General features: G+C 42.4%; 1 protein-coding gene across 1 annotated transcript; it reads right to left on the minus strand.

Annotated features, from left to right (window-relative positions):
• Positions 1-11,585: 11,585 nt before the first annotated feature.
• On the minus strand, positions 11,586-11,993 carry LOC124138641 (NADH-ubiquinone oxidoreductase chain 2-like). The gene has a single exon (XM_046505379.2). It carries the CDS (start codon positions 11,991-11,993, stop codon positions 11,586-11,588), a length of 408 nt encoding a protein of 135 aa, XP_046361335.2.
• Between the last annotated feature and the right edge of the window lie 3,488 nt (positions 11,994-15,481).

Here is a 15,481-nt window from a genome sequence, read left to right on the forward strand (position 1 = left end):
AAGGCACAGTGACCTGGCAGGATTAAGTTGCATAAAGTGACACATCTTGTCTTGTTGGCACGGACGCTTTAGCAGAGAGGATCAATGACCATGGGTTCCAATGCCAAGTTTGTCTAGTCATATTCCTCAGTGTGCAAGCAACATGGCAATTCTGGGTCTCGGAATAACGTCAAACGTCTATGCCTTGCATCCCTTTGTCGCGACGTTATGTGATAGAGAAACCAGTTGGGACGATTCCTCAGGGAATTTATCCGGATTTAATTATTTCCGAATTAACGAATAGGCGCGTTAAAATTGTATTTGTGAGGGCGTTCTTTGAGAGGTTTCCGTACAACCGAGGTTCGTAATAACGAGGTTTCATGGTACTTTTGCAAACACTGATGCTAGTTTCGATTATATTGTTTGTAGACTAAAATAACTTTTTAAAATTTCTAAATCTGAACAATTTTCCTTCCTTTCTTGAGGATCCTGGATATCATACACTGTATCAGTCGAAATTAAGGCACTATTGACTGACATCAATAATTAACATGCTATTTGGTATCCTTTCTCGGGAGCACCTGGTGTCATCACTAATTTTCAGTGATACATTCATGCAGTTGTAACTGTAATTGCTGAATGTAATTACGCCAAAGGGGATTCGAGACTGGTTAAACTCTGTCGTGGACGTAACATATTTTCCATATATTAATTTACATTTACATTTTCTTAATTATCACTATATATTTGGAATGAGAAATGAAAGCGTGTACGAAAGCTGTTCTTAACAGAACTTAAGAAATACACAAGGTTAACTGAGTATCTAAGTCGTTGTCGCGTTGTCTTGCACGTATTTGCTAAAAACTCAATTCCTTGGACGTAGCTTTATAAATCCTTGCTATGGCTAGAAATGCACCGCGCACTTGGGCCAAGGTAAACGGCTGCCCCGTGTCTTTGCACACACATCCGACGTCACAGTGAAAGGCGTTCACGCAAGAGGGTTTTAGGTGCGTCCTCGCTACTTACTTATTCATTGGTTCTTTTCCGTATAACTAGTTCGGACTAAAACTATATAAGACTGCATGCATTAATGAAGTCTATTATCGTAACGTTTTTGTGACGCATGTCCTTGAGAAGGGCAACATACCTTTGAAATGTATTTTAACGAATTTCATATCCCACAATATTACTAGAAGACCAACCTGTAGGTCCCGTGACCAAATCATGGAAACAAAGGTTTGAAAGTGTTTTTGAGTTTCCTGATGTATACTGAACAATTTTAACTTGGGCTGCCCGGTTGAAAATCCCGGGCATTTTGGGGAAGGGTCAACAAAGGTCACACAGGGGTCAAAATTCAAAATTGTGTCGATATGCATATCAAATTACTCGTCCAGTCATAAGACACCTAGAAATATATAGTTTGTTATACTTCCGACCTTAAATGGGGTAGCTATGGCCAAAAACGTTGAAAGGTCAACGCACTTTTGGCAGTCGGTGAAATTCACAAACACAGTTAACATTGTCCGATAGTCATGATTTTAGTGTCTAATAATATGTTTTCTGACATGACAAATTCAACCAAGCAACTTTCAAAAGTAAAAAGGGTTACTTTGGCCTTGAAAATCGAATATGGTTGGCTGCATGAAGAATTGTAATGCTTCAGCAAAGTCACAGGATCCTTGGCCAATAACGCAGCATATTTCAGAATCCATTGTCCAGTAATGCTTTTCTAACCTTACTTTAGTGCACAGTTCATCATCCTACTCTGTGTCATACAGATCAGATGCAGAGTCGGAATCACTGTCACAATCACTTGAATCTAGAATCTGTGTCCGATTCTACAGAGCAGTTTGCTCTGGCATCACTCAGATGTTGAGGCAGTGCTGGCTGTGAATACCGTATTGGCAAGTAAGCATTTCTGGACAATGGATTCTGAAATATGCTGCGTTATTGGCCAAGGATCCTGTTTCCAATGACTTTGCTGAAGCATGGCAACCATTTTCGATTTTCAAGGTCAAGGTAACCCTTTTTACTATTAAAAGTTGCTTGGTTGAATTTGTCATGTCAGAAAATATATTAGACACTAAAATCATGACTATCGGACAATGTTAACTGTGTTTGTGAATTTCACCGACTGCCAAAAGTGCGTTGACCTTTCAACGTTTTTGGCCATAGCTCCCCCATTTAAGGTCGGAAGTATAATATATTTCTAGGTTCCTTATGACTGGCCGAGTAATTTGATATGCATATCGGCACAATTTTGAATTTTGACACCTGTGTGACCTTTGTTGACCCTCCCCCAAAATGCCCGGGATTTTCAACCGGGCAGCCCAAGTCAAAATTGTTCAGTAAACATCAGGAAACTCAAAAACACTTTCAAACCTTTGTTTCCATGATTTGGTCACGGGACCTACAGGTTGGTCCTTGACTATATCCACAATTGTTGCCTGAGTGAGTTGGGTCTAACACAGCATTGAACAGTATTGCAATGATAGCCTGGTGAGTCATCTCAACGTGGGAGTTAAGTGAGTGAGTGGGGTTTTACGCCGCTTTTAACAATATTCCAGCAATATCACGGCGGGGGACACAAGAAATAGCCTTCAGGCATTGTACCCATATGGCGAATCGAACCCGGGTCTACTGCGCGACGAGCGAGCGCTTTAAACACGAGGCTGTCCCACTGCCCCAATGTGGGAGTAAAGTACAGAGTGACGACAGTGTGCTGAAACGCAAGAGCACGGACATGGTGTAGACAAACCCATGATCTAACTCTGAATCTGGGCTTCGAACCTACAATCATCTGATTTTGACACAGCCAAAAAGAGCACTCGGCTTGTTGTCCTCCCTGATTTACAGGAAAGACCTCATCGTATATTGATATATTCCAGATTCCAGATGAAAATACTGTGAGTTTCAATTATGAAACCTCCTTGGTCTGGTGGTAGACCGTCCGCCCGGACAGCAGAAGGTCGGGATTTCGATCCCCGGCCGCGTCATACCAAAAGACGTTAAAGATGGTACTTCTTGTTACCCTGTCTGGTGCTCGGACAAGGACTGGTCGGCTCGGAGTCACTAAACTGTGTCTGAGCTTGGTATTCGTGTTAAACTGCGGCATGGTATCTTCGTTCGCTAGGACTATAAAATCGGCATTAGTCGAGACAAGCGCACACACACACACACACACACACACACACACACACACACACACACACACACACACACACACACACACACATCACCGTCATTGGCACAATACAAACTTGCAAAGTCGTTCAACCTTCACCACTTTTTCCAAGTTCCCACGGAATCCAAACTCAGTAACCCCAGAATGGCCAAGAGTAGATACCAACGAACAGTGAAATGGAATACTAAATGACTGGTTCACAACACCTGAGTACAGTACAATGCCACAGGGAGACTTAGCGTTCTACAATGAGCAACTAGAATCTATATTCCCGCACCTATTGGCCTTACCTGCAGGTTTCTTGTTCATTGTTTCCAAGAAGAAGACACGTTCACACAGTTCTGGAATGCTTTGTAAATGGGCACCAGCATACATCACAACATCACTTGGGGCACGGGTGGCCGCGCCGTCCTTATTATAAGTGCCGTTATTCCCTGTGCACTGACTTCCTGTGTCAATGTATTCTGACGAACAGTGTTACCCGTGAAGATCCGGGTTAGAGTAGGTCTTCAGCAACCCATGATTGCCTTTAAAGACGTAAAAGTCGACTAACGGGATCGGGTGGTAAGGCTCGCTGACTTGGTTGATGCATGTTATCGCATCCCGATTGCGTGGATCGATGCTCATGATGTCAATCACTGGATGGTCTGGTCCAGAGCTGCATTATTGCGGCGTTAAACAAAAAACCAGTGTCTATGCAGACTGAATTTCAGTGCATATCGTATACTGACATACAATTTATGTGAATAATGACATACAAAGCCTATGCATACTGACATACAGTGCCCATGTATTCAGACATACTTTGCCCCGAAGGGATTTCTGGTTAGAATAGGTCCCAAACAACCTAAATGGATCAGGTTTGGTGACTTGGTACACTGCCTACTTGGTTGTTGTTGTCTGTTTGTTGTTTAACGCCGCACTCAGCAATATTCAAGCTATATGACGGCGGTCTGTAAATAATCGACTCTGGACCCGACACTCCAGTGATTAATACCATGAGCATCGATCCACGCTGGATCGATGACATGCATCAACAAATTCAGCGAGCCTGACCACCCGATCCCGTTAGTCGCCTCTTGCGACAAGCATACTCGCCTCTTATGGCAAGCATGGGTTTCTGAAGACCTATTTTACCCCGGATCTTCACGGGTCGAAACGTCGAAATCGATGACATGGATCAACCAAGTCAACGAGCCTAATCACCCGATCCCGTTAGTCGCCTCTTAGGACAAGCATAGTCACCTTTTATGGCTAGCATGTGTTGCTGAAGACCTATTGTTACTCGGATCTTCACGGGTTCACTGCATACTAACAACGAGGGACGTTGCTCATAATATGAATCCCAAATGCTGGGGTCTGTAATTGGTTTGCCCTACCTAGCTCGTAAATGTCCTTACGAAACATGTGTCTGTCAACTCTTCAATAAAATTACAAAATGTAAATTCTTTCCCGTCGTATAGAAAAAAGTTCACGGGAAAACAAACGGAGATAGCCAGGCTCCTTAACGACTCCCTGCTCTTGTACATCCTGGCAACAAGAATATGACGCCAACTGTCCATTGCTGAACTTTCCCTTCATGTCGAGCAATGTCCCAGCAGCTCCAGCCTGTGTGTCTACATTTTACAACTGTTGAGGAACAATCGAACAATCTACGACGATTTCAAAGAGCGTCATACGACTCTTGCTCAATAGTTGTTTGATCAGGGCTACGACATTCCAGGCCTCAGCAAAACATTCGAAACATTTTATGGTAGACATATGGAGGACATTTTCCAAATTTGAGGCATCAGTGACAAAAATGATGTCCCTATTTTGACTTGTACCATATATACCAGACAATCCAGTGATTGACATCATGAGCATCGATCCACGCAATTCGGATACGATGACATGCATCAACAAATTCAGCGAGGCTGACCAACCGATCCCGTTAGTCGCCTCTTGCGACAAGCATAGTCGCCTCTTACGGCAAGCATGGGTTGCCGAAGACCTATTTTACCCCGGATCTTCACGGGTCGAAACGTTTAGTAAACATCCATTGCAAGCATTATAGGGCAATTTGTCCAACATGAGCAGACAATGGCAGAAATGCTGATCCTGGACAAGATGTGATATGGGTGAATTCATTATGTTGTCACCATCTCGGCAGTTTTGTGGACAAAACCGCTTTGTCATGCCTCGTTCTTTCAACAACAAAGATCGTGATTAGTTTCGTGTTTATATCGCGCGGAACGTTTTTACCGGACCAAACACTCCCCGAGGAGCAGTGATGTGTAATGAAAAATTTATAAAGCCTTTAAACACGGGTCGATTGCGAGCATGAATATTTACAAAGTTCCTGTATCCAATGGTTTTAATGATGTGTTTCTGTAGGTCTATATTGGTATCGATTCACGTCATAGTGTATTGCTGGCTTTGTGTGGACCATGTGAGATTGCGTGAGTACGTAAATGGGAGTGAGTTTGGATGGTTGAATGAGTGAGTGAGTGAGGTTTTATGCCGCTTTAAGCACTATTCCAGGGATTCGAACCCGGGCCATCGGGTATTTGTAAATATATATAGACATTCCCAACGCGATAGTACGGGAAACGACTCTTTAAGACTATCGGGGTTTCACCAATAGCGGCTGTGCCGTCTTATTCTGGAGAACACTGGTTCGGGCCAAATAAGGTCTTCAGTGACCGGGGGCACGAGTTGCCCAGTCGTCTAAGGCGCCGCGATTCGCTGTGCAGAGTTGCGTCCCTTGGGCACGCCAGAAACCTATGATTGTGGGTTCGAATCCCGGTTCGCCCCATTAATGTTTCTAGGTTTGTCAGCACCATACCCATGCTCGTGGGTTTCACCGAAGTGGTAAACGTCTTAGACCTGCATCACTTCGGGCTTTCCTCCCACATTAAGCTGGCACGCCGTGATATAACTGGAATACAGTTAAAAGCGGCGTTAAACCCAACTCACTCACTCACTCTTCAGTGACCACTGCTTGTCTAAGTAAAGAGGACTGCTGTAACAGGGTAATCGCAAGTTTGACTTGGGTGATTGTACATGTATGTGATCGGGACCCGGCGACAGGAGTCGGTGTTCATGCTATCAATCACTGATTTGGCTGTCCAAGGCATACCTATTTACAGGCCACGATCATATAGATGGAACTGTGCTTTAAAACAATATTAACTTAATCACTATTCTGAAAGGAAGACAGTCTGTAAAGCAAATATAACAGATTGGAGGGCACGGATGGCCAGTCGTCTAATGCGTTGTAATTCAATATGCAGAATTGTATCCCTTTGGCATGCCAGAATCCAATGAATGTTGGTTAACGCCGCACTCAGCAATATTCCATCCATATGACGACGGTCAGTAAGTAATCGAATCTTGACCAAACAATCCTGTGATTAATATCATGAGCATCGATCTGCGCATTTGGAATACGGTGACATGCATCAACCACGTCATTGAGCCTGACCACCCGACCTCGTTAGTCGCTTCTTACGACAAATATAGTCGTCTCTTACAGCAAGCATGGGTTGCTCTACCCGGATCTTCATGGGTCCGTGATAATACTGACATATTGCAAACAATAAGAGACATTAAACCAAACTAATCCCCCCAGCTATGATCCCATCAGCTTAAACAACATTTACATAAAAAACATTCAACAATCAGGGCAATACAACGACCTGTGCTACCGGTCGCATGGTGAGATCAAAGGACAATAAAACATAACCTAGGAATATTATCTGTTTTTGAGCCCAGGTCTCCAAGACAAGCACTAGCATTCCATTATCATGCGAACTTATATCTCCCGTTTCCCTGTTACCCCGCAGGGGAATCGCATTGATTTCTGACCATTCCCTATTACGTTGGTGATAATGATTTTGATATAACGGTCTTCGCATGGGTTTACGACTTTTTCGTGTCGTACTAGGTATCCATGTCATTCGTCTGTCTCTCCTTTCTGTTATAACTATCATTAATTCAGCTTTATAGAAAAACTAAACATTGTAAAGCTCTTTTCACACTGTTCCACCTGTTAGGATACGACATCGCTTGTCCTTTGTGCCCTATGGAGTCTTTCGTCGGACAATCGAGACAGGTTAATGGCTGGCGTTGCTGTTTTTATATTTTTATAACCCGTCATTATGTGAAATAAATTTCAGTCATACATCAGACTTCTGAAACAGGCTTTATCGGTATGCAATAGGGATTCAGCATGTTTACAATGCATTAAGGACAATACATTCTAGTTGGTATTGTCCCTAGTGTCGAATGAGCATTGCCAACGTAGTCATGCCTGACGAACCATTGTCCGGGGTTTCAATTGTCCTGCTCAATACTATACATTGTAGGTTCCTGAAATCAATCGGCTTTAACTATGTATTGTATACCGGGAGTAGATTGTATATGAAGGTTTGACTTCAAGCATGGCTACACCGTATAAATATGGTGTATTTTTGAATTATTTAGTAGATTCAACTAACAGCAACCAACCAACCCGCAGCCTACCAGGGAATCAGTGTTGTATTGTGTGAAATTCGATTTATTGGTTTCAGATCCGGCATCTTAACGAAGATAATATTTCCTGATCCGGGTAACATTAAATGTCCACGGACATTACCTCTTGTCTCTTTGAATCCGGCTTCCTATTTTCAACTTCAAGGAGCAACCACACTTCTGGTCAATATAAACCTTCCCAACGCTTTCACGTCTTGAGTCTCGTTGAGATCCACAAAGAACCATAGCTGTAGGTTTATCGTAAGTCTTTGTTTGAAGCATGGGCGTTACGCCAGTCTTAAAGCTGAACTTGCTTTCTGGAAAAAGCCCGGGACGCTATCAAGATAGTGTCCTACATAATAAAGTCCCGGGGGACATTGTACTCCAGTACAATTGCCCTGGGAAGTTGATCCTGGTTCACCATGCTCCCGGACAGTGATATCTGGGGACCAATGACAAGCATTGACGAGGAACCATTTCCGGGGTTAGGGGTCAAAGTCGATTAGAACCCAACGTCTCATTTTCCAGGATTTAATATCCGCTTTCAAATATTGACAAAAAGATCATTCCTATATTGACCAATACACCAACAACAAAACAACAACATGTTGTTCGTGTAAATGATAACACGTAATACGTGTACATACCAATTAAAAAAGATTATGTAATTATGTTTCGGAGGTCTGACCTTTTGGATTGATCACTGACTAACGCAACCCTTTGTGGTATATTTCGTCACTGGCTCCTAATTTCGACACTTGCTACCAGTGGACAATGCTTGCTTTTTCACTTGCCGAAATTGTTAGGTGGCTTGTTTGGAAGATTTGCACACTATAACGGAGAATTGTTATGCTCAAAATATGAATGTTTAAAGAAACGCTGGTGGGGAGAGAGGGTTTACTGATGACACGTTTCTTAGTTTCATACGCTTCGGTCCTATCACAGTGAGTGAGTGTGGATTTACGTCTCTTCATCACTATTTCAGCAATATCACGGCGTTGTGTTTACGCATTGTACCCATGAAGGGAAACAACCGGGTTTTCGGCGTGACGAGCAAGCGATTTAAACACTTGGCTTCCCCACGGCCCTATCCAATGCTGAAACATACATGTATGTTGCAAAACATGCGGTGTCTCTCAAGCAGGTGAATTTGACTTGCCTTTGCATGTGTTTGTGACGAGTGTCACCGGAGGGACACCTTTTCGCGGACACATGGTATCACCACTATTTCATAGTGATTCATAGACACATGCTCATGATATACTCGGAGTCGTACAGTCGACTGCTTTGGGGGGGGGGGATTTCTTGTGAATATGGAAAGGGTTTTGTAGTTTTTATTCGATATATAGAGTCCTTTTTTATTCGGTAGGTCGACGCGAGAGCTGAAAGATTGCTCATGCGGTGTTAAGCAATAATTACTCACTCACTCACTCGGTAGGATGAGACGGTAATGTGGATGCAATCCCTAAAGAACAATTTGGTTTGTATGATCCCAAGGGAGCTGAACATGCAATTGAAATGCACTATGATCTGTTAGATAATAAATAAATGAAATTCCCTTCCCGCACTGCCGCACGAAGTGGAGTGTCGCTCTTTAATGGTCTTTTCTATTACTATGAACATCAAACCATTAAGGTTTTGTGACGTCATCTGAATCCAATACCAGGATGAGACATTTCATGTTTTTTTCGGTTGCAACGCTTGTAATCATTGTCAATATTAATAGCGGTACATGAAACAAACATGCAACAATGTAAGCAAGTGAGTGAATCGGTGATTATTGTATAAATTGCCACTACATCTGTTAGCTTTTCATGACCGACATAGTGATTAACGAATAAAGCGAATATATACTACCCTAAAAAACGAAAATTACATGGTGAGTGAGTTGTGTTTAACACCGCTTCTAACAGTATTCCAGTTATATCACGGCGTGTCAGCTTAATGTGGAAAGAAAGCCCCAATTGATGCAGGTCGTAGACGTTTACAACATCGGTGAAACCCACGACCACGGGTATGGTGCTGACAAACCTAGGAACATAATCGGGGCGAATCGGGATTCCAACCCACAATCATATGTTTCCCAAGGGACGCAACTCTGCTCAGCGAATCGCGGCGCCTTAGAAGACTGGGCCACCCGTGCCCCCAACAGACGTTAAATACGGATTTTGTCTCTTTGCTCCTCCGTGGAGGTTTATAAACGGTCCCGCCAAATTAACACCTGCTCGAAGTGAAGGTTGCATTTTGAGCTTATATACAGGTACCATCACATGGCTACCTGGCCTTGTTTTGTTTGCTCTTCTGGGCACACTCACGTGCACGTGTTCTCATTTCTGCTTTTCCTGATTATAATGTCAGGTTTGTTCACATGACATGATTTCCTGCTTCGTGATTGTGGTTAACAATGAGTTTGGTTTCCCAGTTATGTCGTGACAGGATAATTGGAAATCCTTATCAAAAGGAAAAAAACATTTAGCATCTCTTAACGGAACAAGTAATTACTAGCTTCAGACAATGACGTTTCAAATTCAGAGACAATGACTTCGTCCTTTTGACAATGCAGTGTAACAAGTATTCATCCTCCCGAACCTAGGCAAGTTTTCTAAATTCAGCATCTTCGATTTCATGAGGGAGTGAATGAGGGAGTGCTTTCAGGGAAAACCCCAAATCATGCAGGATCCCGAACGCAGCAGTACACTGAACAGAGTTGCCTATATTTACCGTGGCATAACATGATAATAATAATAATTAATTTCAAATTTCACCTGTTTCCAATAACAGTAGATCAGGAATTGAAAGCATTTTGCATTACGCAATCATGTTATCCTAACAATAAACGGAGTGTCACCTTTGCTGGGGATGGCACAGCACTCGCTTTGCTGCTTTGATAAAAAGAAAATTCAAATATTCCTCCAAAATGGAGTGTGTGGAGATAAAAAAACACGTTCTTCCTTTATTTGCAGGATATCTACTATGGAGTAAGTAAGTGAGTGAGTGGTAGTTTGTCAGAATCTCTGATGCTCCATGGTTGTGTTTCTTGCTTTCTTGGCACAATTTCTCTGGATGTCTAAAACCTGCGTTTTTTTCTCCACATTTAACTGAAAGCACTCACTCACTCACTCACTCACTCACTCACTCACTCACTCACTCACTCACTCAGTATGGTCGTGTAATATGTGTTGGCTGAAGACGCAAGACTCGTGATCAGTGCTTCACTATGACTGAACGTTACGTGACATTTGGCATTATCTTGGCTCGGCTAAAGATGGTCCTGAGCCTGCGTTCTGTAGCTAGTCGTGTCTGAAGCAAGCGAATAGTAACGTTTACGCCAGCCCCATCGCGCCGCCACTTAACCAGCTGGCTACCTGAGCTTATCTACTGCAGAGAATTATTTGTTCCCAGTTATAATAATACAAGGTTGTACGATGCGTGGCTTATCACCATACAAACAAACCGGCGCAGACACGGGAACAAGATTCTTCAGCTGTGCTTTCCTTACACATATTGTGCAAGTGAGTGGGAAGAAGGAGGTACAATTTCCATTTGCGTGTTTAATTTTAATGAATAATATAATTGGTTTCAAGTAACACAAGAGAGATTGTAAGGTGATCGGTGTATACTTTCAAGTTCAGTATGTTGATCACGTTCAGAATGTTGATCACGTTCAGTTTGTTGATCACGTTCGGTATGTTGATCACGTTCGGAATTTTGATCACGTTCGGTATGTTGATCACGTTCAGAATGTTGATCACGTTCGGTATGTTGTTCACGTTCGGTATGTTGATCACGTTCAGAATGTTGATCACGTTCGGTATGTTGTTCACGTTCAGTATGTTGATCACGTTCAGTATGATGATCACGTTCAGTATGTTGATCACGTTCAGTTTGTTGATCACATTCAGTTTGATGATCACATTCAGTACGTAGATCACTTCGGTATGTTGATCATGTTCAGTATGTTGATCATGTTCGGTATGTTGATCACGTTCAGCATGCCGATCACGTTCAGTATGTTGATCACGTTTAGTATGTAGATCACGTTCAGTATGTTGATCATGTTCAGTACGTAGATCACGTTCAGTTTGTTGATCACGTTCAGTATGTAGATCACGTTCAGTATGTTGATCATGTTCAGTACGTAGATCACGTTCAGTTTGTTGATCATGTTCAGTATGTAGATCACGTTAAGTACGTAGATCACGTTCAGTATGCCGATCACATTCAGTACGTAGATCACGTTCAGTACGTAGATCATGTTCAGTATGTTGATCACATTCAGTATGTTGATCACGTTCAGCATGCCGATCACGTTCAGTATGTTGATCACGTTCAGCATGCCGATCACGTTCAGTGGTAAACGTATCCACAATCACGAGTATGTGTACGGTGTTAAACATAGGTTCAATTCCAATACTTGCCTTGTTGCATAAAATTGGAACCCGTGAAGATCTGGGTCTTCGGTAACACATGTTTGTCGTAAGAGGCGACCGACGGGATCAGGTGGTCAGGCTCGCTGACTTGGTTGATGCATGTCATCGTATACCAATTGCGTGGTCTACGACTTTGGTCCAGGCTGTTCCTGGACATAAATCTGACTCTTGAGATGGACGTAAAGCCAGGCTTACTCATCATCCTGTTGATTGTATAAGCAAGCAAGCAATTCTTTGCAGCATTCATGATCCTTTGAACGTTGACTGAAAGGTGGGGTGAGACGAAATGGGGTTTAGCGTCGCGTTCAAAATTATTGGACTTATATAGCGACGTGCATGCACGGGTGTGTGTGTGTGGCTGCTTGTACTAGTCCGGACTGATGCCGATTTATAGTGCTAGCTCACTGAGATACCATACCGCAGTTTAACATGAATACCACACTCAGACACAGTATAGTGACTCCGAGCCGACCAATCCTTGTTTTAGCCCCTTAATGCCGAGTGCCAGACAGGGTAACAACAAGTACCATCTTTTAACGTCTTTTGGTATGACGCGGCCTAAGGTGCCGACTTATGTATGAAACTTAATATGTAGAATTGCGTATCTTAAACACCATGATCCTGTTCCATGAAACTTAAGCCTAAGAGTTCCCTAACTTTCACCTTATCACGCTCGTTGAGTAAGCAATCCCTTCATGGATCGCTCGTAGGGATACGATATGTTTCGATAACATAATAAGGTTACAGTTTAACAGTCTTAACTACCATAGTGGCAGTGTAGTAGCTCAGTGGTTAAAGCGTTCTTTCGTTATGTCGAAGGCCCGGTCGATTCCCTACATGTGTAGATTCCCTTCCGGTGTCCCCCGCCGTGATGTTGCTCGACTGTTGCTAAAGGCGACGAATCGACCTATACACTCTCACTCACTACAATTAACAAATATCTTTTTGGAATGTCCAGAAACTTGGCACTGTAGAATTCCCCGTTCTTGAATGAAGAATAGTGTTGGAAGCTGGTAGGAATCACTGATTTCAGATAAGTATCCACTCCTTACTTGAATCCGCACAGTAAATATGACACACGTCAGGTCGAAAAAGGCCTCGAATTGCCTTGGAAAAATTCCCATCCCGAAACTTATTGAACGATCACTTCTGTCTGTCTGTTTGCAAACAACAAAGATGAATAACTCTAAATTACTCGCTGCCGAAGTGCCGTTGAAATCTGGCCACGACAGCACTCGACATTGTACTAGCCCTTTAACACAATACACTGACTCCGAACCGACCACGCCTTGTTTTGTCCACTTAATGCAGAACGTCAGACAGGGTAACAACAATCAACGTGATTTTTAACGGCACGCCGTTACACATGGATTCGAACCCACGCGTAGGACTCATTTGAACAGCATATTGCGACGCCTTTGACGTATTGGCCACACATCCTGCGTAGTTAACTGCACAAAAACGACCAACAAAATATGTTCATCTAACAGTGACAAATGACCGCATGACAAATAGGTAATTCACTTCGTCACCTGTTACCACAGAGAAATCGATGAACACCATAAGACATAAATTGTATGAAACTGTATGAAGCAATATAAGCGAAACAGGAGATTAATCAAACAGCAATGCGACAGAAGACTGAAAAACTCAGCCAACCTTAGGCAAACTCACGTAACTGAAAGTACATGGAATTAATTCATCATCATCATCATCATCATCATCATCATCATCATTAGCATCATCATCATCATCATCATCATATACATAAAATAACATTCTGAAGGTATTTTTCCTAAGGATAAGAAATAATTATTAAAGGAACATTTGTCATCTATTCAGTGTTATTGAAAAGTGGCTTGATTACCATAATATTATATGCAGCTCTTAATGATAAGTAACGTGGACGTGCATTATTGATTTTGCAATTATCTCAGCGTCCGTGGGTACGCTGTACGCAGTTATATGTCTGACGCCATCTGACGCACTGTAATGTAGAACAAGCAAATGTTCAGGATCACTATTAACGTTACCACGTGTGATCAACCAAATGTGAATTAGATATGTTTTTGACTTATAACATCACCTATGTCATAGGTAAGGCTGCAATACGTCAAAAAGCTCAACAATATCTTCTTTATTGGCCCATTTTGTGGCAAGTTGTGTTCACAATACGTGGTTTTAAGGAAACGTTATGTCTACATTTGAACATGACGAAAATATTTGATGATTTTCTCAGGAGATGAAGATGAAAATAATACAGTCAGATGTAAAGTCATCGTGGGATCCTGTTAGAGTTTCAAATTCATGTGAATGTGATGTGGCAGTTTTATTTATTGTTATTTATTGTGATTGTATTGAATTGTTTCTGTTAAGATTCAGTAGACGTTCATAACATTGTGTTTCAACAAATATTTGATGTCAGAAATGTGTTACTATGTTATGTAAGCAGTGTTGTGGAAGTTACTATTTATCTATGTAAATTTCAAGAGCAATCTGGAATCTTATGGAGCATCAAGACTAATCCAGCACTGTATGGAACATTTTAGAAGATATTTAGATGTGAGGTGAGGTGAAATGGGGTTTAACGTCGCGTCCAAGATTATTGCACTTATATAGCGACGTGCATGTACGTGTGTGTGTGTATATGTGGCTGCTTGTACTAGTCCGGACTGATGCCGATTTATAGTGTTAGCTCACTGAGATACCATGCCGCAGTTGAACATGAATACCCCACTCAGACACAGTATACTGACTCCGAGCCGACCAGTCCTTGTTTTAGCCCTTTAATGCCGAGCGCCAGACAGGGTACCATCTTTTAACGTCTTTTGGTATACGCTCTACCACTAGACCGCGGAGGCGGTCAGAATAAGATATTTCGACTATATGAGGGATATATGAACGTGAATGTAATGAGAAGAAAACCTTTTCTCTCTGACAAAATACAGTGTACATTTTACTGCCAAATTGCGGGATCCCTTTCAGTGTTATTGTCGCAGAAACACATGGCATGCTTCTCAGGCTCAGACAGTTCAGTCATGGTTTCTTAATGCGTCAGTTGTATCAGATGGCACGGAATGTACATGTGTGCCATATTTAAACCTAAGCACAGAAATTCAGTGTGTCAGTGAATGAGGATGGTTTTACACCGCTGTTAGCAATATTCCAGCAATATCACGTCGAAGGACACCAGACATGGGCACACATATACCCATGTGGGGAATCGAACCCAGGCCTTCGGCGTGACGAGCGAACCCTTAACTACTAGGCTAATCCGCCGTCACAGAGATTCAGAGTGACCGAACACATGTATATGATATCGTCGGAATCGAGAAGTGGACTCTAATCAGCAGATACTTCTCATGATTATGGAAAGTATTTTGTGGATTATATT

The sequence above is a fragment of the Haliotis rufescens genome, unplaced genomic scaffold (assembly GCF_023055435.1).
Source record: "Haliotis rufescens isolate VD_foot unplaced genomic scaffold, xgHalRufe1.0.p SCAF_17, whole genome shotgun sequence".
Classification (NCBI taxonomy): domain Eukaryota; kingdom Metazoa; phylum Mollusca; class Gastropoda; order Lepetellida; family Haliotidae; genus Haliotis; species Haliotis rufescens.